At 32.8% G+C, this 22,601-nt stretch overlaps 1 protein-coding gene across 1 annotated transcript in view; it reads left to right on the top strand.

Moving 5' to 3' along the window:
- Positions 1-1,809: 1,809 nt before the first annotated feature.
- LOC129229534 (lanC-like protein 2) overlaps positions 1,810-22,601 on the top strand; it is a 68,932-nt gene continuing 48,140 nt past the window's right edge. Inside the window, 3 exon segments of the mRNA XM_054863855.1 lie at positions 1,810-1,898; positions 20,338-20,445; positions 21,933-22,053. Coding sequence (XP_054719830.1) covers positions 20,353-20,445; positions 21,933-22,053 — 214 coding nt within the window. The 5' untranslated portion in view covers positions 1,810-1,898; positions 20,338-20,352.

Raw genomic sequence — 22,601 nt, 5'->3', positions numbered from 1 at the left:
TCTTTAAGTTTTATGATATTTATGCACAAACTGTGGTTGAGTTAAAGGTATTCATAATTTCTGGGCTTCCGAAAGATTAGTTTTGAGCAGTGGATACGCAACGTGTTTTTGCCAAATGCTATATGCTTGTTTGTTTATGCTTAAATAGGGCAAAATGTCTTGAACTACAAATTTTTTACTCCTTGGGTTTTCTGTTAATAAGCTTTCAGGAACTCTGAAACTGTAACATAAATTGAAATAAGGGGCTGTCCATAAAGTATGTTGCAAAATTTTGAACAAATGCCGCCCCCCCTCCTTGTTACACGTAACGCTGTTCAACATGAGCGTATTGTTATAAACAACGCGTGATGTCATACTTGTTATCCCTCCCTTCCCCCTGTCACAAAACTGTCACACTGAATTCCTAAAAGAGCATACTCTGCAAAATGTTGATCTAAATTTAACATATATGAGGTTTTAAGTATTGAAGAAAGTTGTTAAAATGGTCATTCTATGAAAAGTTTTTTGAAAAAGGTTACTTTGTCATCAAATAATGCTTTTTAAAATAATTTTTCAAAAGCCTAAAATGATGAACTATTGAAGCCCCCCCCCCCACACACACAAGAATCATTAGCAGCAGAAAAAGCTGAAAATGGAAGAGTAGCCAAATTCCAAAAAAAAAAAAAAAAGTCTGCTTAGATATTGAAAACATTTTTTTGATGTACAACATACAGTATTCATGATGTTGTATAATTCCTTCTTTAATTAACGTTTTTCAAGTTGAATTCCTGTGTAATTTTTCGAGAGTGCCCACCGAAGGGGGGGGGGGGTCGGAATCATAGTCTCATAGTAATGATAGCTTTTCAACGGCTAAGTTAAATAACTGTGCCCTTGAAATTTTAAGGGAGATGGGGGAGATGTTTTTGGGGTATTTTTCTTGAAGTTTTCATATATGAAGGGGGTAGGGCAGTGTTTACTTTAGGGTATGGCACCCAAACATTCATTTCTTTTTAAAAGCATAAATTTGCTCAGCTAAGTTAACATTAATAATCTGGTATTATGTACTTTAATTTGATGTTATGTCTTTGAAATATATATTGCAGTCATGTTTTCCATTTACTTAAGTTAAAATGTTTATTTATTTTTTTAAAATTTCATTTAATTCTTATTCAAATACAATGGTAAAATTATTTTGCGTTTTGATGTAATTGTAAAATGAAAGTTCATTTATTTATTTGAATACTTCTTAAGAGTTAATGTTTCAATACATTATACAAGTAGTGAAAATGCGATTAGTTTAAAAAAAAATTAAATGAAAAATAAAACTGTGTTTATTTATCACTTCGTTTTAACATGATTGTAAAATAAAATCGTGTTCAGTTATTGGAATACTTCGTAAGACTTATAAATGTTTTTATGTAAAATACTATGAATTAAGCTCAGTGTATTTTTTAGTGTATGATTATCGGTTCCTTTTTATGTTTTCAAATGAAAAAGTAGAACTTTTAATGCTACTAAAATAATAGAAGACAATAATAAATAAACCAAATAGTTTAATTAAACCAAAATACTAATCGAAGTGCTCACTTCCCAATATCATTGTGTATCGACGAACGATGACGTCATTTGCTAGTTGGATGGCCTTCCTATCTCGAAGGCCTCGATTTGCTTCCATCAGAATTCAGATATAACATTTAAAAAAAATGAAAACTTAATCACCGTCAAACACGTGATCTTTGAATCTACCATGTACGACGTCATTGAAAGAGGGTCACTTGACTTTGTCACGTGATTATTTGCCGGTTTCCATGCGTACTTTTAGGAGTTGGCCAACCCTGCTACTTTTGTTGTGGGTTGTTGTGGTTGTGGGTATGATTTTTCATCTGCCGCTGTGGGCGACTAATGTTCATTTGCGTCAAGTAACGTGCTTTTTGTTTTAACGAAGTTGCTTGATATGCCTGAATTTTTATCTTATTTTGATAGTAATCTTTAAAATAAAACCAAAACAGATTTTTAAAAAATTAAAAACTTTTTTTTTGAGTAAGTAAACATTTAGCGAAAAAAAGGTATTGAAGCAGTAAATTCGCGACAAGTAATTACATGTTTTATTCCTTAAACTTGGGTATAATTCCAAAAGATATGTCATTGCATGTATCGATGTTCTTTCAATTTTCAGTATAAATGATTTTTTTTAAGATCATTCAACTGTAAAAAAAATGAATTAATTAGATTCAAAGCCCCATACAAATTCAGATTATCGCTAAGGTTCGTGATTGTGAATTTTTAATTGTCATCAAAATGCATATAAGTTTTAAAAGGAAAATCTTGGGGTACACACCACGGATAACTGATCCACTAATTATTTAAATAATTTTATTGCTCTGCAAATTACGTAAACTAATGTGTAAGATGTGTTTGATTGGTAGCCACTCTTCATACAGAGTTGTGAGTACATGCATCCCATGTTTCTTCTTTTAAATCTTCCATGAATTTTGATAGATAATTAAAAATTCATGATCAAGAATTTTTAAGCAACCTGTATAGAGCCTTAAATCTGCATAAAGCTTTGAGAAATTATTTTCTACTTTTTAGTAAAATGTAGTTATGAAAACATTTTATATTTTAATGATTATTTTCTGTATTTTATTGTTGTGTGCTGAATATTTTGCATTTGACACTCATGTGTCATCGAAATACATTTGCTCTTAATCTTTGGTGTCAAAACATGTGCAACAATTGGGAAAATTGCCAAGACTTCCAGTTATCGACAGGGTCGAATTTAGCTTCATGCTGCCCCTAGAGGGATTGGAAATCTGCTGCCTCCTCTGCACTAAAAGAAACAAAACTAAAAAATATGCAAAAAAGCGTTCCCGAAATTTAAACTGTCAAGCTTATGAAGAAATGAAAACGTTTTACATCCAGGGACGGCATGATGGGAGGTCACAGCGATCTCCCAAAAAATTCCTTTTTTGGCAAATTTTGCTGACAATTCAGAAAATTTGGAGATAATATTGCAACATATTCTGTTTTCTTTTTTAAAATTGTTTTTTAATGGTCTCCAACGTTCATTCTTATTAGATGTTATGTACGTATGTATGATATGCATCTAAACTCATGTTTTATCACTGGGTAATATTAGAATTTTCCTCCTCCCAAAACTTTTAGTTCGATGTGGCTCTGTTTATATTATTTAATTTTGTACATTGGGGGGGGGGGGGGGGGGCGAGGTCATGGGCTCAAGTACTGCTCTTGGGCATGTTATCACGCGATTCACATTCGATCAACTTAAATAATATTTACAATATGTATATTTATTTACAATTATCAATTAACTGAAAAATTGTCCGTCAAGATATGACTGATGAAAATTGCTTCTACATTTGATGGAAAATTGCCTGTTTGGTGATACAGTGAAGCACCGTTTATACATTTCTCTTTTATACGTTATTATCAAATGTACGTTTTTTAAATTGGTCCCAACAGCGTCTAATATACATTAATGTATACCTGTAATACGTTTTTTCATACGTACTCTTTTTCATACAGTCCCTTCAAAAACGTATAAACGGTGCTTCACTCTATTTTGATTTGAAAATTTAACCCTAACTCCAGTGTATTAACCCGTAACTCGTGTAGATAGCGTTCATTGTTGACCATTTTTTCGTTTTTTCATTCCCCTGAGATGACACAGTCTTATCAGTAAAGCAATTAAGTTACTGGATCGAGTTCAGCCTTGTCACAATAAAGCCTCTCCCTGTATTTTAAACATCGCCAAAGGACAGTTCTCAAAAGGTAGGAGCAAAGGCAGATTTCAACTTTGAAGCTTGAACACCAAATAACTTTCATTTTAATTAACTCAAAAAATTTTCAAAATTTTTTTTGTATTAATCTCAAACTGAATAATTTTTTGATAATATTTTCCACAAATTAAAAAATTAAAGACAGATTATTTATTTTGTATACAATTTTAGAAAAAATGGAAGTTGAAAGTTTGATGTATGTCCAAAAGTTACGATCTTGACAATGCTACTATATGAGAACTAAATATATGATTTATATGTTTTAAAGGTATTTTCCGATCCTCAAAATCAATTGTTAATTATTTTAAAGTGTTTTCATATGTTTTTATGTAGTATCTTTGAATCAAAATCATTTTTCTTAAACGTACATGTAAGATGTCCAAATTGCATTACAGTGGCGTATATATGTTTTTATTTTGGAGGGGACCCAAACAATCAAGATTAGCTCCTCCCCACACTTTGTTTTTGTAATTTCATTTTTTTTGAGGGGGGGGGGGGGGAGTAACAGTGCCCTGATCTTCTCACTTTTTCGATGCGGGGAAAGGAATTCATACTGTTAGTCCTCTTTATACTGCCATACAGTGGTGCAACCAAAAAATAGTTTTTTGGGGGCATTCTTAAAAAATTCTCGCTTCTAGTGGGAGAATAGATCGGTGGTCCTCCTCCAGGATTTTTTTGGAATTGCAGTCCTAAGAATGCAGTTTTACACGGTCTCAAGTGATGCTACGGGAAGAAAGAATTCGGAGTTCTTCTGCGGCAATTTTTAGAAATTGAAATCTTAAAAAACGCCATTTTAGGCTATATTTGTTAAAATAGTGTAATGAGAGGAATGGGACTTTTTGAAGTTTCCCTGGATTGATTTTTTTTCAAAATAGAGAGAAATCCATCACCTCTCAGCCCATTTTTCCAAATTGAAGTTCTAAAAATGCAGTTTCAGACTGACTTTGATAATTTTACGGGCAGGGCAGTTCTGGAGCTCTCCCCGAAAACTATTCTGAAATTAAAGTCCTAAAAAACGAAGAGATATTCAATTATACCAGGTGGAGGGATTTAAGAGCCATTATTTTGAAGTTCAGACAAGGTATGGCAGTGACCATTTTTGATTTTTCTAATTTTTTTATATGTCAAAGTAGGTCATGAGAAGTGAACATTCTGAAATTTTTAGCCTTCCAAAAAATTTCTTTCGCTCGTTAAAAATTCCCAAAGTTTGAGGTTTTGCAGCGTTTTTTTAGAAAAATTCTAAAAGTCGCATTTCAATGCGCTTTAGCTCTTTACAGAAACACCACCCCATGGTTATGTTTATATTTATTGGTTGTACTGTATCTAGTGATGATGACTTCATAGTTATTTTGGTTGGGGGTTGTTGCTTTCTTCAGATAAGGGGTCGCAAAGTATGGATTTTATCCGTTTTCGCGCAAGTTTAACCTGCGTTATTTCCCCCCAAAAGCCATCCCCCCCCAAAAAAATTTAACAAATACTGAAAGTTTATACTATGAAGAGAGTAAATAGCACAAAATTTGTTTAAGGTTTAATTTGTTTTAGGAGAAAAATGCCCTGATATTTTTCAAATTTTCAAAAATTGTGCTTTTTTGATTGCAATTAACTCAAAACAGCATCACTAGGAAAATAAGCCTTTTATATATTATGGTACCCGGCTATGTGTAAAACATCATGAAAAAGGAAACAGCATGGGATCTCTTCTTGTTTTCTAGAAAATAATTTTTTTTGTAGCTCATTTTATGCATTTTCTCGTGCGAAAAACGTGTGTCTAGTATGCAGATTAGATCTGCTAAAACTTAAATTATAGTCTGACCACGGATTGTATGGAAGACAAACATCCGTTTTACAGCCGGAAATGGACAAATCTATTATTTTTTACCGATGTCAGCTTTTGCAGAAGCAGAGTCTCATTCAAATGAGCAGAATACGTGCATCAAATTTTTACTTTTCCCCCTTTTTCACATAGATACGTCTTATTTGGGCATTTGAAAATTCCATGCAATCCGTGGTTGGACAGTATTTAGTAGGAATGTATATATGTGTGAATAGAGAAAGAGAAAAAGACTAGCAATACTTTATTTTTCTGATTTTTACAAATTGTTGGTATTTTAATTGCAGGTACATCAGAAAACGATAAATCGATATCATATTTGTGTGTGTGTAAATATATATATATATATATATATATATATATATATATATATATATATATATATATATGTATATTGATTTATCGTATCAATCAAAAATTATTCTTTTTTATTTATGTCCATAGCAGTGGAAGAAATTTCATGAATAATAACTGCTTCACTTTTCTCTAAATGTCTATTTTCTATGTCATCTTCAAATACCTGTTCAGAGTTATGTTTCTTATGGTCTTGGTCAGGCATCTACCAGTCAACAAAGAGAAAACAAAGAAGAAAACATTTTGTCAATCTCATGTGAGGGGTGGGCTCTCCCAACTCGTAAAAGTACACGATTTTCAATGAAACAAAGAGAGTTTCTTTAAGAAAAGTTCCTTTATGGTGAGAAAACCAGGAGATATCAGACGCCCGACCAAGTAGAACATGCAATGAGAATAGAGATGATTGAAGACATAAAAATATTCCAACCAAACAATATCTGACAAAAAGTCAAATTCAAGCTGCTTTTATCCAAGCTGCTTTTATACAAAGCAAAGAAAAAAGGAAAATAATACTGATTACAGGGGTCTGGCCAGAGGATATTTGGGTCCGTTAACGGACCCTTCACAAAAATCCGATCAACCAAAACGGACCTTTCACAAAAATCCGATCAACCAAAACGGACCTTTCACAAAATCCCGATCAAACAAAACGGACCTTTCACAAAATCCCGATCAAACAAAACGGACCTTTCACAAAATCCCGATCAAACAAAACGGACCCTTCACAAAATTCTGATAAACAAGATCAGATCTGTCACAAATTGTTTATTGAAAAAGCAAATCTGAAAGCAAAATAACGCATATTTCTGTGTATAAACCGATAATTTTTGGAACCTTTTTTTAAGTCAAATTAGAGGGATCAGCTTATACAAAATCGGCTAATTTTGGAAAAAAAAAGAAAGAAAAAATTGGCACTCTTGCGATGCTCCTGCAAGGGATAAATAATTGCTACTGCCAAATAAATACAATGGTTGTTTGTTTTATCACAGCTAATTAACAGCGGTGTTGTAAACTTTTCTGAAAAGGCATTGGTAAGCACTTTTCTCCGCTCATGATTTAATAAACAATAATAATATATATCTGCGAAATGAACTTAGAACTGCAAAGGGATAGTAAGGGTGAGGAAAAAATATGATCGCTTCAGATAGGGTTACCAACTTCAAAACTATCACCACTTAGCGTCTGGCGTTGAACCTTTATAATGACTTGATTAGAAAATATTCTCATCATTTTGTCGGCTTGTCAATATTTGCGTTTTTACAATGCGGTGCGATGTTTAATTGTTATTTTTGGAGAAAATCATATGGGTTTTGATTTTTCGATGCTAACAAGGATGATTAACTTTAAATAAACTCTTTTAATTACCGTTTTTTTTCTCTTTAGATGTCTGCATTTTGAAAAATGCAATCTTTTAACATCCGATATGAGAATCATATTTTGTTTTTTTTTTCAAGCTAACTTCGCTTTATTAGGATTCAAAAAAATGAAAAGTCTCTTTATTTCTGTTAGAACTCTCATTTCAAGTTTTTAAAGCAAAATTCCATTTTCTGTTATGAGTCAAAAATTGAAATGCTGAATAGGTGGTTTATTTTATTTTATTATTATTTTTTGGGGGGGGGGGGCAACTATGTCCACAGATATTAATGATATATTATCATAGGACTCTAAAATGCAATTTTAAAATAATTTTATGGAAAATATTTCTTTTACAACCCGTTTTTATACTTTTGATGCCTTCACTTAGAGAATTGCGATCTCTTTGCATCCGCTATGGGAATCCGATTTTTCGAATTTTTGATGATTATTACGCTTTTTTAAGAGGTAAACAATTGAAATATCTTTTTATTTTTGTTAAAATCACGGAATTTATAAGTTTTAAATGAAATTCTGTGCTTTTTAAGAGTGTCTTGGGTCAAAAAGTTAAATGCTGAACCCTATTCTGAATTTTGTTTTATTTATTTATATTTTTGTTACAATTATTTTAAATACTGTACAGAAATATATCTAGTATAATTTAACATAATGAAGAATGGTAGATAAATATTGATACTTGAAAGAGCGATGCCCCCCCCCCCCCCCGCCAAATATCAGGAAAAAAATCCAGAATGATTTTCTCGTCATAGAAGAGGAAAACACTCAACTTTTAGTTTAATTGATGCAGTTTGTGCCATCTCTAAATTCTAAAATTTCGTTTTAACAAAGAAATTCCTTTTTTTTTTTTTTTTTTTTTTTTGCGAAATTTTTTGATTTTTCACAAAATTAATTCATTTTTCACAAAATCATTTGATTTTTCACAAAAAACGGACCCTGTGAAAAATCCTGGACAGACCCCTGGATTAATCAAGAACCGACAGCCTTTTAGAGGTATTTGAAGATAACATAAAAAATAGACATTTAGAGGAAAGTGAAGCAGATATTGTTCATGAAATTTCTTCTACTGCTATGGACATAAATAAATAAATAAGAAAGAATTATTTTGGGATTGATACGATAAAACAAATCAATATATATATATATATATATATATATATATATATATATATATATATCCATCAATTTGTAAAAATCAGAAAAATAAAGTAGTGCTAGTCTTTTTCTCTTTCTTTTATACATACATATATACATTCTTACTACATCTTTGTTTTAGCAGATCTAATCTGCATACTGGACACACGTTTTACGCACGAGAAAACGCATAAAATGAGCTACAAAAAAAATTATTTTCTAAAAAACAAGAAGAGATCCCATGGTGTTTTCTTTTTCATGATGTTTTACACATAGCCAGGTACCATAATATCTAAAAGGTTTTTTTTCCTAGTGATGCTGTTTTGAGTTAATTGCGATCAAAAAAGCACAATTTTTGAAAATTTAAAAAATATCAGGGCATTTTTCTCCTAAAAAAAAATTAAACCTCAAACAAATTTTGTGCTATTTACTCTCTTCATAGTATAAACTTTCAGTACATGTCACATTTTTTTTCCGGGGGTGGCTTTTTGGGGGGAATAACGCAGGTTAAACTTGAGCGAAAACGGATAAAATCCATACTTTGCGACCCCTTATCTGAAGAAAGCAACAACCCCCAACCAAAATAACTATGAAGTCATCATCACTAGATACAGTACAACCAATAAATATAAACATAACCGTGGGGTGGTGTTTCTGTAAAGAGCTAAAGCGCACTGAAATGCGACTTTTAGAATTTTTCTAAAAAAGCGCTGCAAAACCTCAAACTTTGGGAATTTTTAACGAGCGAAAGAAAATTTTTGGAAGGCTAAAAATTTCAGAATGTTCACTTCTTATGACCTACTTTGACATATAAAAAAATTAGGAAAATCAAAAATGGTCACTGCCAAAATTTCCGTTTTTTGTCTGAATTTCAAAATAATGACTCTTAAACGCTCTCCACCATTAATTTTTCTATTTCAGATTTCATACGGGAACAGTCGGACCCTCGTCCGAAATTTCTTCGTGATTGAAGTCTTAAAAGCGCGACTGTGGACTATATTTGGTAATGTTTGGAGTTCGGCCATTTTTCAAAATTGAAGCTCCATAAAAGCAATCTTAAACGATTTTCGATGCTTTTAGCCGGCAAGGCATTTGGTAATTGTTCCCTGGAAATTTTTTGACATTGAAACCCTGAAAACGAGGTTTAAGAAGCTCTGTAGTGGTTTTAGTGGGTGGTGAGGGCTCACGAAGTGTAGCACTTTGAAGACTTAGGAAAAAGAAAAAAAAATGGGGCGGAAGGGTTTAAAGAAATACGAGGTGCTGGACGTAATTACCTGATCAATAGTCAGTAACTTTTGAACATTTTATTTTAAGGTTCTTTTCAAAAGTAATTCAGATTTTTAGGCAATTTTTGGAACGGAATAGTTTGGGAATCTTCCCTTGAAAGGTAAAACGCAATTTCAGGTCATCTTTGGAGACCTATAGAGGCAAGGAGTGGTTTTAGAGATCCCTCATCCCTACGCAACTTCTCAAAATTGAAATCTTAAGGCACAATTTCAGACTATTTTTGGTTAGTAACCTTAGTGAATAGGGATTGGTTCGGGGATCCTCCTCCAGAAATGAACGAAAAACGCCTAAATAAATGCATTTTTAGAACATCCATTTCCATTATTAGTCCAACCGAACAACTAAAACTTATTTTAAATTTCTTGCTGGGGGCGAGAGTTAAAGAGAGAAATACTTTGAAAACCCTTCTTTTTAGAAAGACAAGGAAGAAAAAATTGGGAGGGGGGAACGAAGAGACGAGAACTTACTTTCCTAAGCATTAAACTGCATGTGTTAAAACCATTTTAATTTAAAGATTTATTTTGAAAGAACTGAGATTTTTCCCTAACATTATTTGCTTTTCTTTTTGTAAAAAATAACTTCGCTTTCCCAAGACACTTTCTTTTCTTGAGTATGGGGCACGGATCCCCTGACCCCTTCTGAACACCATTGCCTGTTGCCAACTAATTCAGAATTCCCAAACTTTAATGATTTGCGGCAGCCTTTGAAGAATTTGAATTTTCTCACGGACTCCTAACCTCGTTTTATGTACATACTAGTGGTACCTGCACGGCTTTGCCCGTAGTTGAAAATTAAAAGGTCATTCGTTTCGCCTATATATTTACAAAAAATTGGATGACGAATTTCTCCCCAATTGGCAATGTTCATTCGCTCTCCCATTCCCACGTCATGATAATTTCCTAATTTACTCGTCCATCTTATGATAATTTTTTTCCGGAAAATGTTCTTAAAATTGAAATAGAAAAAGAATAAAATCGAATTTTCGAAAAATCGCTTCGAGGTGCACACCCCTACAAACTAACTTTGTGCCATAATTTCATGAAAATTGGCTGAACGGTCTAGGCGCTATACGCGTCACAGACATCCAGACAGAGAGACTTTCCGCTTTATTATTAGTAAAGATTATTGTTACCATGGACCCATCTTCCTGCGGCACCCAGTTCGGAAATCTCTGATCTAACGTATTATAATAGTTATCACTATCATATTTATTTATTCCTTCTTCCTTTTTTTTTTGTAGCTAAAAGTTTGGAACTTGTTTGTAAACAGCTAAAACCAAAAATAACTATATACCTTTATTTAAATTTTTTTTCAGATTTTGGAGGGGGCCCGGGCCCCCTCAGCCCCTTCCTTATATACGCCCTTGTTGCATTACGATCTAGACACCGATAATCCTGTCCATTTATTCATTATTATAAATGATCTTCTGTCTTGTAACCTTAATAAAAAAGACTAATATAATGTTAATATCTTCAATCCATTGACATTTTGCACAATTAATACGTTATGCATTGAACATTACATTAATAACAGTAGAAACACAAGTTATGATCGTAATGGAACACATTTAAGTAAACAAAACGGCACAAAAATCACCAAGCAAATTCCGATTGGCGGCAACTGGTAGCGTAAGGTAAGCGAAGGGTTACCAGCCAGAATTCCGGTTCTCACCAACAGTGTCAGTTTTGGCAACTTATCACCTGCGCTGGCAAAATTATTGGTTTTTTTTTCGGATTCTACAAAACCATAACAAAATTTTATTATTTAAAGGCCAGTATTTAAAGCCATTCAAGTACTTTGAATCCTTTATTTTTCATTGCAGAATGTAAAAATAGATAAAATTTTCATTGGAAAAGTTCAAAAACTGAAACTTACATTATGATGATGTCCAAAATCTGTTACCTGCAGACCGATCATTAAATTTGCTATTTATTAATTTTTATAAATACCTGCTGTCTTTTTATGTTTGTATATAATGTTCTAGGTGTACATACTATGCAATAAAACAAAATTGATGTCAAATTTCAAATTTTTAAAAATTGCTCAGAATTGTCTTTTTTGTTCTCACCTTTTGAGAACTGCACCAAAACATATCAAATTATCATGCTGTGGTGCGACTTTCATTGTTGATGACATCAGGAGCATTACTCGATCATTGACTTTATGAGCATAGAGCATGGTTATTATTTTTTCATGGCCCTAGAGTTTCACAAACCTTGTTCTCTTTCATTCTTTGAAGTTTGAAAACATTTCCATACAACCTTGTTCTCTTTTATTCTTTGAAGTTTGAAAACATTTCCATACAATGGCAATGCAGATGAATTACTGAAAAATGAGATAGACGTGAGTTAGACCTATAAGGGGAAATATAATGACAGAAAATGTGGGGATAAGGAGTAACCAAGATTTGTCTTGAATGCTAAGCATGTTAGTATGTTTCACATAAGATAGCATCTTAATTATAAGAAAAAATTAGTTACTTCTTTGACTTCATTATTTTTTATTGTTTGCTCAAAAAGACATTTTGGGTTTTTGAAAGAAAAAAACCGAATACATTCCGAATTAATTCTGTTACCTTTTTTTTAAAGTTACACATTAGTACTCTTTTCATCAAAACTGTTTTGAAATAGAAACTCTAACTTAGTTACTTAATATCTATATAACTGAATCTTTAATGAGCTCAAAACTTGAATGGCTTGTACGTTAACCATTTTATCAGTTGTCATCTTTATGTATAACCAGGCCCGTGCTGGCCCACTGGGAAGAATCCCGGTGCGCCCCCTTCTGCGGCGCCCTTTTCCTCAATGAATGTAAAATTCTATTGAAAGTAGTTCGAAACAAAATATGTAGTTTAAAAAAAGAATAAACGTGTAGTACAAAAACTCAGTCATAGCGACAAATTTAATATTAAAACCTTGCGCCATTCAAGTACAATATAGCCAAAGTGAGAATAAGTATCTGCATCAAGATACTGATTTTCTGGTCTTCCAGTCTCAATAAAAGACAGTAAATTATCCTCTGCCATTCATCTCTGTTTACACCTGATGACCATCCCTCCTTTTCCCTAGAGAAACCAGATGGTTCTATTTAAATGTTCGATAAGAGTTGATATGAAGCACTGATGAAGTGAAGGAGGGAAAAAAGTAATGGTTATGGTCACTCAGTTTCAAACGTTTTCTATGAGGGATAGAGATTAGCTACAATAATGCCCACTTCAGACAATTCAGCGCCCTGGTGCCACGGGTCAACCGAAGCTTAGATCATTGAGACAATGGTCTAAGGACCGAAGGGGGGGGGGCAATCGCACCACATGCTAAGATCTGAGAGGGGGCCATAAACTAAACTTCTTCTGCATAACAATTAATTATTAATTTAAAATTTTATTCTTTTTGAAAAAAATGTTTTTTTTTTTTGAATAATTATACAATATATATAATATTCAGTATAAGATTTAGTTCCTGTCTTAATGATCGGCACTTTTTCTACCATTTTTTGTAAAAGAAGAGAGAAGGGGGGGCGGCACCAAAAATGTTTTCCCCGGACGCCGTCTGAAGAGGGGCAATCACCCTTGACGCCACTTATGAGAGAGAGAGTGCTATGAGCTAACCTTTCACTGCATTATAGCTATTTTTTTACATTTTATTCTTTAAAAAAATTTAAAAAAAAAGCTTTTAAGAAGCTAATACTATATTATATTTTTCCTGTCTTTCATGGGACACATAGACTTCGGATAACATGTTCAATTACCAAATAATTAATGTGAAAATGTTCGGTACTTTTCTCCCCATTCAGTATGAGGGGAAAGAAGCGCCATAAAATAAAAATAATAACCCAGGAAGCCGTCGTTTCGGAGGTTCTGCGAAATAATCTAATGGTAAATAACTCAATATTTTACCTACTTATGATCATTATCTCCCATTTTGTCAATTTTTTGCTGTGTAATTAGCCAATGTTAATATCTTTCTAAGTTTCTGTTAATTAATTATTTAATTTTTCATATTTTAATTTGAATACCTATCTTATTTAATAGTTCAGCTTTAATTAACATTCAGATTTGAAGTCTCGGTTTAAAAAGCTGTTTTTCAAATACGTTTTCAATTTTAGCAGTCGCTTATTAGTTTGTGGATAATATGTGTTTCTTCATGCTTATAAAAATGCCTAAAGAATTAATAAAATTTTAGACTGAATTTGTGAAACCAAATCGGAAATGAAACGTCAAACGTAATTTCAGTTTGAGACATGAACGTTTTGGTTTTGCTACACTAATAGTGTTTTGGTAGAACACAAATTTGTTTTTGAGAAGTTTGTGAAAGTAATCTTTGTAATGACACAATATTTTACCTACAGTCATTATTTCCCAGTTCGTCTTTTTTTTTTTTTTGCAATTAGCTAATGTTAATAGGGTCTGGTGGAGGAAAGTGGTCATTCGTCAAATGAATGGCTATAGCTTGGAAATAAATGTTCGAATGAATGTGAAAATTTTATTATAGAGTAGGGCAGTTCGAAACTACATTTTGAATACAAAATTTTACAACTGGCAAAATTTTATTTGGTAAAAAAAAATATTTTGCGTGAATATGAAACGTTTTTAAATCTAAACACCTTTTTTAACTTCCATGGGAAATTTTGTTAGAGTTATGAACAGATTGACTGAATAGGAAGCTTCCTACATATCTCAAGAAATCGTTCTCATTAGCAGCTAGCTGAATCGCTTTTAGATAATTTTTTAGAACAATTTAAGTAAGATGGGGTAAAGTGGTCATAATATTAGGCTTAACAAATATTGTTATTCTAATATCACTTAATCGTTAAGTATAAGGCAGATATAAATCAAATATTAATTTCACTTAATATGTATTGTTTTTACAGTAAACGGGGTTAAATATACGAGTATATGCATACGCATATACTCGTGTAGGCCCGTATATAGACGTATTCACATAAATGCACCAATAAATACGTATATGGGTATCTGCAAATATTTTTAATCTGTACAGATATACATTCGACTATACACGTATATACTCACTTATACTCGTATATATATAAACACTTATATACTCAGGTAGACACGAATATACGCGTACATACTCGAGTAGACACTTACATACAAGCATATGATATACAAGTAAACAGAGTGAGTTTAAACTTTTGGGAAAATTATTAAAATGTGTTAGAGGAGAGGATAAGAAGCAATAATCATGAGGAACATATGGTCACAAACACAATGCTGACGCGCTACATGCACGCAAAACCAGAAACTGATGGATGCAAAACAGGTCAAAAATTTATATTACACACAGAAAATTTTACACAACATTTTAGGTCTCAAGAAAGTTTTAATGTGATTGATGAAATTTGCGGCCTACAGCTATAATACATGTGCATCGCAATCACAAAGCACTCTCTGTTGCAATAACGAGACTTTTGAAAAAGTTCCATCTGTCGCTGCGCCTTTGTTGCGACTACAGGCCGTAACTTTTAACAACTGCTCTAAATATTTCTTAAAAACTGAAATCTTGGGTAAAATCATCTTTGTGTAACAAAATTGCAATTTGTTTGCATTCATCAGTTTCTGGCTTTGTGTGCATGTAGCGCGTCAGCTAGCGTAAGTTCCTTATAATTATTTGCTTCCTTAGATTTTACCCAAGAGCTTGGATTCATTCTGTAGGCATACATGTAATATAAGCTTAAAAACTCGTGTATACATACATGTACTGATATATGCACGTAAATGTACGTATATGCGTCTATACAGGTATATAATCGTGTTTGCACATATACATACGTATATACTCATGCTTCACAATATATATATATATATATATGTGAGTAGACACGTACCCAAACACGCAATGGATGTATCCACGAATTAACTCGTGTATACTTGTATATGTGTGTATGTACACTTATATAAGCGTGTATGCGTCTACTGTACACATATATACTCAGGTATGCACATATGTACTCGAGATACAAATGCATACACGCATATGATGTTCGTTTACACGCGTATATTCCCGTACGTACACGTTACACGTATATACTCGTAATCACGTATACATGCTTATATACTAGTGTATACACGTATATACTTGAGTAGGTACGTGCATGCATGTATCTGATGCATACATTAAAGCTCAAAACTCGCGGTCGCCAGTCGCCAAATGCGACCAATTTTCAAATTTTAGCGACCATTATTTTAACTTCAGTCGCCAATGTGGCTACCATTCGCCAATGCAACCTTCCCTGACCTATAGTCTTGACATATGACCTTTCCCCAAATTCTTTTGTCCACTAAAAGTTCGGCTATCGGATCGCCGGGGGTGAAGGGGGGCAGTATTGTCCAATTGTGGCTAATTGTGCTATGTGTTCATATTCTGAATAGAAAACAAAAATCGCAATCACGACGGCAAATTTTGATTGCTATTGAACATGCTATTTTGAAAACTCGGCTTTCTTTACACGCGATCGTAAATATACACAAATTTCATACTCCAATTTAGTAAATTATGCTTTTTTGATCTTAAATTCATTTTTCAACTTTATTTTATTTCTCCTTAACAAATGGCTATTTCTTCGTTTTGCGGTATTTTTAAACTACGCGTTTTCAAAATGGCGTCGCGTTGTCATTGTTTATTTTTACCAGTTAAGACGAAAATGTAATTTCCAAAATAAAAAGAATTTTAATCTTGTACATTGGATTTACATATGAATAAACAAAAATGGCGCCTTTGAGTCAAAATGCACCGAGACAAGGTAAAAACGATATCGCTAAAAAAATTTTTTTTTGCAAGATTTTTGATTTTTTGTTTTAATCTTATTGTTTGTTTTTCCTTTTTTTTCTTTTTAAAATATAAAACCTACTGGAGGAGAGGACATATCCGTTTATTTACTTTATTTCTCCTTAAAAAAGTTGTTATTTTTAAGTTTCGCGGTAAATTTTCAAAATGGCGTCCTGCATTTTCAAAATGGCGCCGCGTTGTAAACTGTCCATTTTCACCAGTTAGAAGAGGAAAATGTGTGCTCCAAAATAAATAAAGAGAAGTACAATCGTATTTATAAAACACATAAATAATATTAACAAAAATGGCACCCTTGCGTCTAGAGAAGGTGGAAAGAATACGGCTGAAACCCTTTTTTTCTTCTGCTGGATCTTTTATTTCATTTTTTTTTTTCGTTTTGTTTTATATTGTTTACCTTTTTTTTATTTATTCATTTTTTGACACTCAGGCTTCGATTTTTATAAAATTCTGCATGCATTTGTAAAAACAAAAAAAATATTTTGTAGAATCGCAAATGGTTTAGGTTTTACATTCTGTTCAAGTTTTTGGTATTTTGTTGTTTTCTTTATCAAGGAACTAACTCGTGTTTTGGTTGAAAGCTGTGATGTTTCTAGAAGTTTTGAAAGCTGAAAAAAAATTATTAATAATAATAATAATATTTTTTATTTATTTATTTTTTTATCGTGATGTGTTTTGCTTAAAAATGAATTAATGCAGATTATAGTTTGCAAAAGATGTGTTAAATAATATCTGGGCAGGGGTGCCCGTTCCCCCCAAGTTCAATCCCCCCCTCCAAAATTTTTCCTCAACCCTCTTTTCCTTTTTTATTTTTAGCTCGCTTTTCATTTTATTTATTCTTTTATTATTTTTAATTAACTTATTTATTTTTAATTATTATTTTATAAGAAACGTTCTTTGCTTCACCAATGACATATACACACATACTAAATAAATAAACGTAATAAAATAAATTAAATAATTTAAACTAAAATAAAGTTTGGCTATCATTTTTTGAGATTTGACTACCATTTTGTGAACATCTGGTAGCCATTGGCTACCAATTCAAAATTTGAGTATTGAGGTATAGCATACATGTATCTACTCATATATGAACGTGTTTACTAATGTTTACACGACACGTATATACTCATGTATACACACATATGCTTGTACATATACTTGTAATTATAAAAATAACAGAAATATACAAATATTAGGGTTGTTTATGATGGTTTTGCATCTGTTTTTAACTATGACCACTTTACCCCATGCTATGACCACTTTCCCCCACCCCATGGGGTAAAGTGGTCATAAATACAAAGGGAAAAGAAAGTGTTTTAAAACTACTTAAATCAATATTTAGTTTCCTAAAACTCAGTGTACTGTGTTCTTTAATAATGCAATGTAAAATAAAAACAAAAAAGTTTAAATGTTTAAAGAATTTATTGTATCTATTATTCACATAAGTTGAAAACCTACGATTTTATGACCACTTTACCCCACCAGACCCTATCTTTCTTGGTTTCGTTAATTTCTTTTTATTTTTGCATATTTTAAATGGTGTACCCAAGTTGATGTACAGTCAGATTCAATGTCTCAGAGTTTAAAAGGTTATTTTTCGAATACATTTTCAATTTGTGGTCACTTATTACCTTGTGATTATGTTGCATATTATCATGCTTATAAAAATGCTCTGTCATCAGTACTGTTATATTAAGAATCTGGGCTGAATTTTCCTATTAACTAAACAAGCCATAGTTTTTGTGTCCCTGCTTTGTTGGGGGTTCCCAACTCCCGAAAAATTGCATGATTCGTTCTTAAAAATAGCAAGTAGAAAAGAAAAATTTCATTTTAAAATGCTTGAAAAGTGTGGTTACAAACCTTAAATTTTAAAATTTCTATCAAATGGGATGGAGAAAAGGGGAGGAATAACAAAATATGTCAAATTCATCTAATTGCTACATCCTGCATCAAAAGTGTAAAAATCACGGTTATCACTTTTCTCTTACACATTACTTGAGGAAAACTCTTGTGACGCACATGTTTCATATCTTGCTATTTATTTAATCCCGAATGCCAGGGGTTCTTAAACTTTTCCGAATCTCAGCACCCTTTGGAGAATTACATTGTTCTTATGGCACCCTGTCTATCTCTATTAATATTTCTATTAATATTTATTTTGATACTATGGACACTTCGCGGCACCCCTAGCAGCATCCTCCTGCGGCACTCAGTTAGAGAACCCCTGCTGAATGCAGTATTTTGGAAATTCTTTTGTATTGCTTGCTTTTATCTCACTTCTGCAGTTGTCAATCTGTTCATAGCATCAACTCTACAAGTTTATGCATCAAAAGTATCAGTAACAGCATTATAGTTGTTATAAAGTTTGCAAAACTCACATTTAGCGTTACTATCTGCTCTGTGTCTGAACTTGATTTAAAGAACAATTGTAAAAATGCTTTCACTATAAGTGCAATGTAAAGCTTATTTATAAATCACACTTAAATCTAAAACTCAATTTTAATCTCAAAAATTATTAGACGTTATGGTTTTAACAGTAAACTAGTTGAAAAATGATATTTTAATTATTGTATGACTGGGTTTTGATCTGGGGTCTCTCAATAACCCCCCCCCCCCCCCCCCCGCATCTTAACGTTCTCCCAGGATGTGTGCGTTCTGTAACGTTTAAAACCGATAAACCGAGCAATTGGTAGGTGCAGGTGGTCTCTGAGGATGTAAAATGTCTATCAGAGGCTTGTGCAGAGCTTCAGTAATGGGGGTACCACTGTTGATTTTGATCTCTGCATCATGGCCCGTCAAAAGTACCAGCAACAGCATTATAGTTCTTATAAAGTTTGCAAAACTCACATTTAGCGTTACTATCGGCTCTGTGTCTGAACTTGATTTAAAGAACAATTGTAAAAATGCTTTCACTATAAGTGCAATGTAAAGCTTATTTATGAATCACACTTAAGTCTAAAATTCAATTTTAATGTCAAAAATTATTAGACGTTATGGTTTTAACAGTAAACTAGATGAAAAATGATATTTTAATTATTGTATGACTGGGTTTTGATCTGGGGTCACTCAATAACCCCCCCCCCCTCTCCCCGCGTCTTAACATTCACCCAGGATGCGTGAGTTCTCCTGGGTTAAAAAGCTTTGTTTGCCTATTTTCCTCCCATATTTTTGTCGTTCCAATTGCCCCTTGTAAGGCTTCAAAATATAGAATTTTGAATAAAATATAGAATTAGTTTTTCAAAATTTGGGGATATTGCGCTCTCCACTTATAGGGGAGCCATCATTTCACTGCTCTCATGATACCATTATTCCCCCTCTTAAGGTCAACCCAAAAAAGACACCAGGCAAGAAACACCCCCCCCCCCCAGAAGCGATACCTTTCTTCTTGAATAAATTGCCCACCCCTCCTCCAGATCTGTGAACATTCACCTGAAAATATTGGCACCCCCAAAACTAGTCCTTCCACTGCCCTCTTCGGAGGCCCAGCATGGGCCTGTGTATAACAGCATCTTTATCTTTTTATTTATTTATTTTTCTTTTTCATCTACGAATCAACAATTTGAATAATTCCCTCTGTTTTTATGTTCACTCAGTTGTGTTCTTACCACACCTCACTTTTTGATGGTACTTCCAGAGGCATGTGCACTGGGGTCACCAGGGGTGCCACCTGTAGATATATATATATATATATATATATATATATGTATGATATTATTTAAAATTTTAAGTGTTTTACTCTTATTGTCATTTATTATTATTATTTTTTTTTAACTAGGCTTCTTCATAAAAAATGACAGATAAAGAAAGCAAAGAAAGAGAAATCAAAAATCCTTATCCTGATTATAATGATAGAGTTAAACTATATAATTTTGAAGAAAACAAGGTAAGTTATTAACTTGATGTTCAAAAACTTAGCTTGTTACTGACTGACTTCTTTAATATTTAATTTCATAGTCAATTTTTCTTAAGCATGTAGCATCATGAAATGAGAGATGGAAAACTGCAGTTTAAATGTTCTGAGCTGTACATATAGCTTAGAAATACAAAGGTGATGTCCAGTGATGTTCCCATTAATTTTTCTGAGGGTATACTCCCAGTAATCCATTATTATGCACAATTTGTGTATATGATCATATACATAGTATGTCCAAATATGAAAATTTATGAAGCTTGAGGGCAAACGCCATATGTCTAAAAAATGTTTGAGAGTATACAGCGTAAATGGAGCATACCCCATGGGAACATCACTGGTGACGACCAGCTGCAAGCTCTTAAAACCAGCTATGCTAGCCCTAGTCAACTTATTAAATTATACTTCTTATTTATGTCAAATTATCCACCCCCTTGCTCCTTGCCGCCTCTTCTTTAAGCTGTGCCTAGTGCTCACAACCCTACTAAAGTAGTAGTTTTTCCTATTTTCCATGTTAGCCTGAGATTTGAATAGCTTAAAACAATGACCCCTTGTTCTGTGTTCCGTTCAAAAATTTAATCCATTAACATCTTTCATTTTGATAAATTTAAACAACTGAATCATGTCCCCTCTGACTCTCCTTTGCTCTAGGCTATACATATTAAGCCTGTTAAGTCTGGTATCATAATCTGAATCTGAAAGTCCCCTTACTAGTCTATAATCTATAATTACCCTTTTTTTGAACCCTTTCCAATAAATAAATGAAATTCTGTATTGAGAAAGTGGATTGCTATCGGATTCACGAACTATATTTTCCGAACTTCAAGGAGAAAGGAGCATAATTCATTTAGAAATGAGCCATATATTTTTATCTCTTTTATAATGGAAAGTTTATTGTGGAGATATTGTAAACATTGCTGTTGATGGTTTAAAAAAAAAAAGGCTGGCAATAATTCAGTGGCATTAGACGGTGATATTGATGTCTGTAGCAGAAGTTTAAATAGTTGACTGAGCAAGAAGTTCTGCACAGGGCTGAGGAGTCGAACTGATTTTGGGGTAAAGAAGTCAAAGGATCTAAAATAACCGGAGTCACTCATTTTCTTTCGGCTGCCTTGATTTTGCAGATAGTTGGCATTACATGCTTTCCTAAATCTGTGACTCCTAACCTCAGTTCGTGTTTAGAAAAGGATTTTTGTTCTTTTTAAGCCTTTTTTTTCCTTCAAAATATTTATTTTTCCATTCTGTTCACAATTTTACTTTTAATTATACTTACTTAAATGAAAAGTGTTTATTGTTCAATAATCTAAATTAAATGTTATGAAAATAAGTTTTTTTTAGGTTTATCCTCATTAAACTTTTTAAAAGTTCTTCCTCATTAAAATCAACTATGTGTATATTACCTGCTGATGATTTCAGCTAACTTTGATATCATCTAACTCATTTTTTTTTTCTCTTGAAAGCTAATTGATGAAATACAAAAGCCACTTTTTGAAAATGTATACATACTGCTTCACACATTAGAAAAACATCTAAGTACTGAACACGATTGGAATGATCACAGTGTTTATACTGGAACTTCAGGTGACGTATATATACTTTTATGACTGTTTTGAAATCTGAAAAAAAAAAAAAAAAACTTTTTTTGTATGAAGTATTGGATTACTTTTATAAAGTTTCAGAAATGTATTTAAATTATGTTCCAATTTCTTTAGTGGAAATGCATAGTTAAAAATTTCAAGTTCTTCAGGGCTCCCAAATGGTCCGCTTTTCCCGCCAAAGTCCGTTTTTTAAAGTAAAGTCCGCTTTAGACCGCTTTTTAACATTTTGGTCCGTTTAGTCCGCTTTTATATTGTTTTTACTCAAAAATCAGATTTTAAAAATTTTCATTACACTAAAAGATACTGTGTGCTGACGTTTGTTACGCCCGAACACGCGGCCGCGGCATCATTTTTCGATGGAACGTGATTTTCTGGTATTATTTCGCTTCAGATTGACGTCATCACTCCTTCTTCAACTGCTGTAACATGGAAATCTAGCAAATGGAGAGGTTTGAGGGGGGGGTTATGATTTCAAATCAAAGCATTTTGCTGCCGATATTTCTCACGGGTTCGTACGCCCTTGAAAAACCT

The sequence above is a fragment of the Uloborus diversus genome, chromosome 9 (assembly GCF_026930045.1).
Source record: "Uloborus diversus isolate 005 chromosome 9, Udiv.v.3.1, whole genome shotgun sequence".
NCBI classification, from domain to species: Eukaryota; Metazoa; Arthropoda; class Arachnida; order Araneae; family Uloboridae; genus Uloborus; species Uloborus diversus.
Note: the sequence above shows the minus strand (reverse complement) of the source record. Positions and strands in the feature narration are given on the sequence as shown.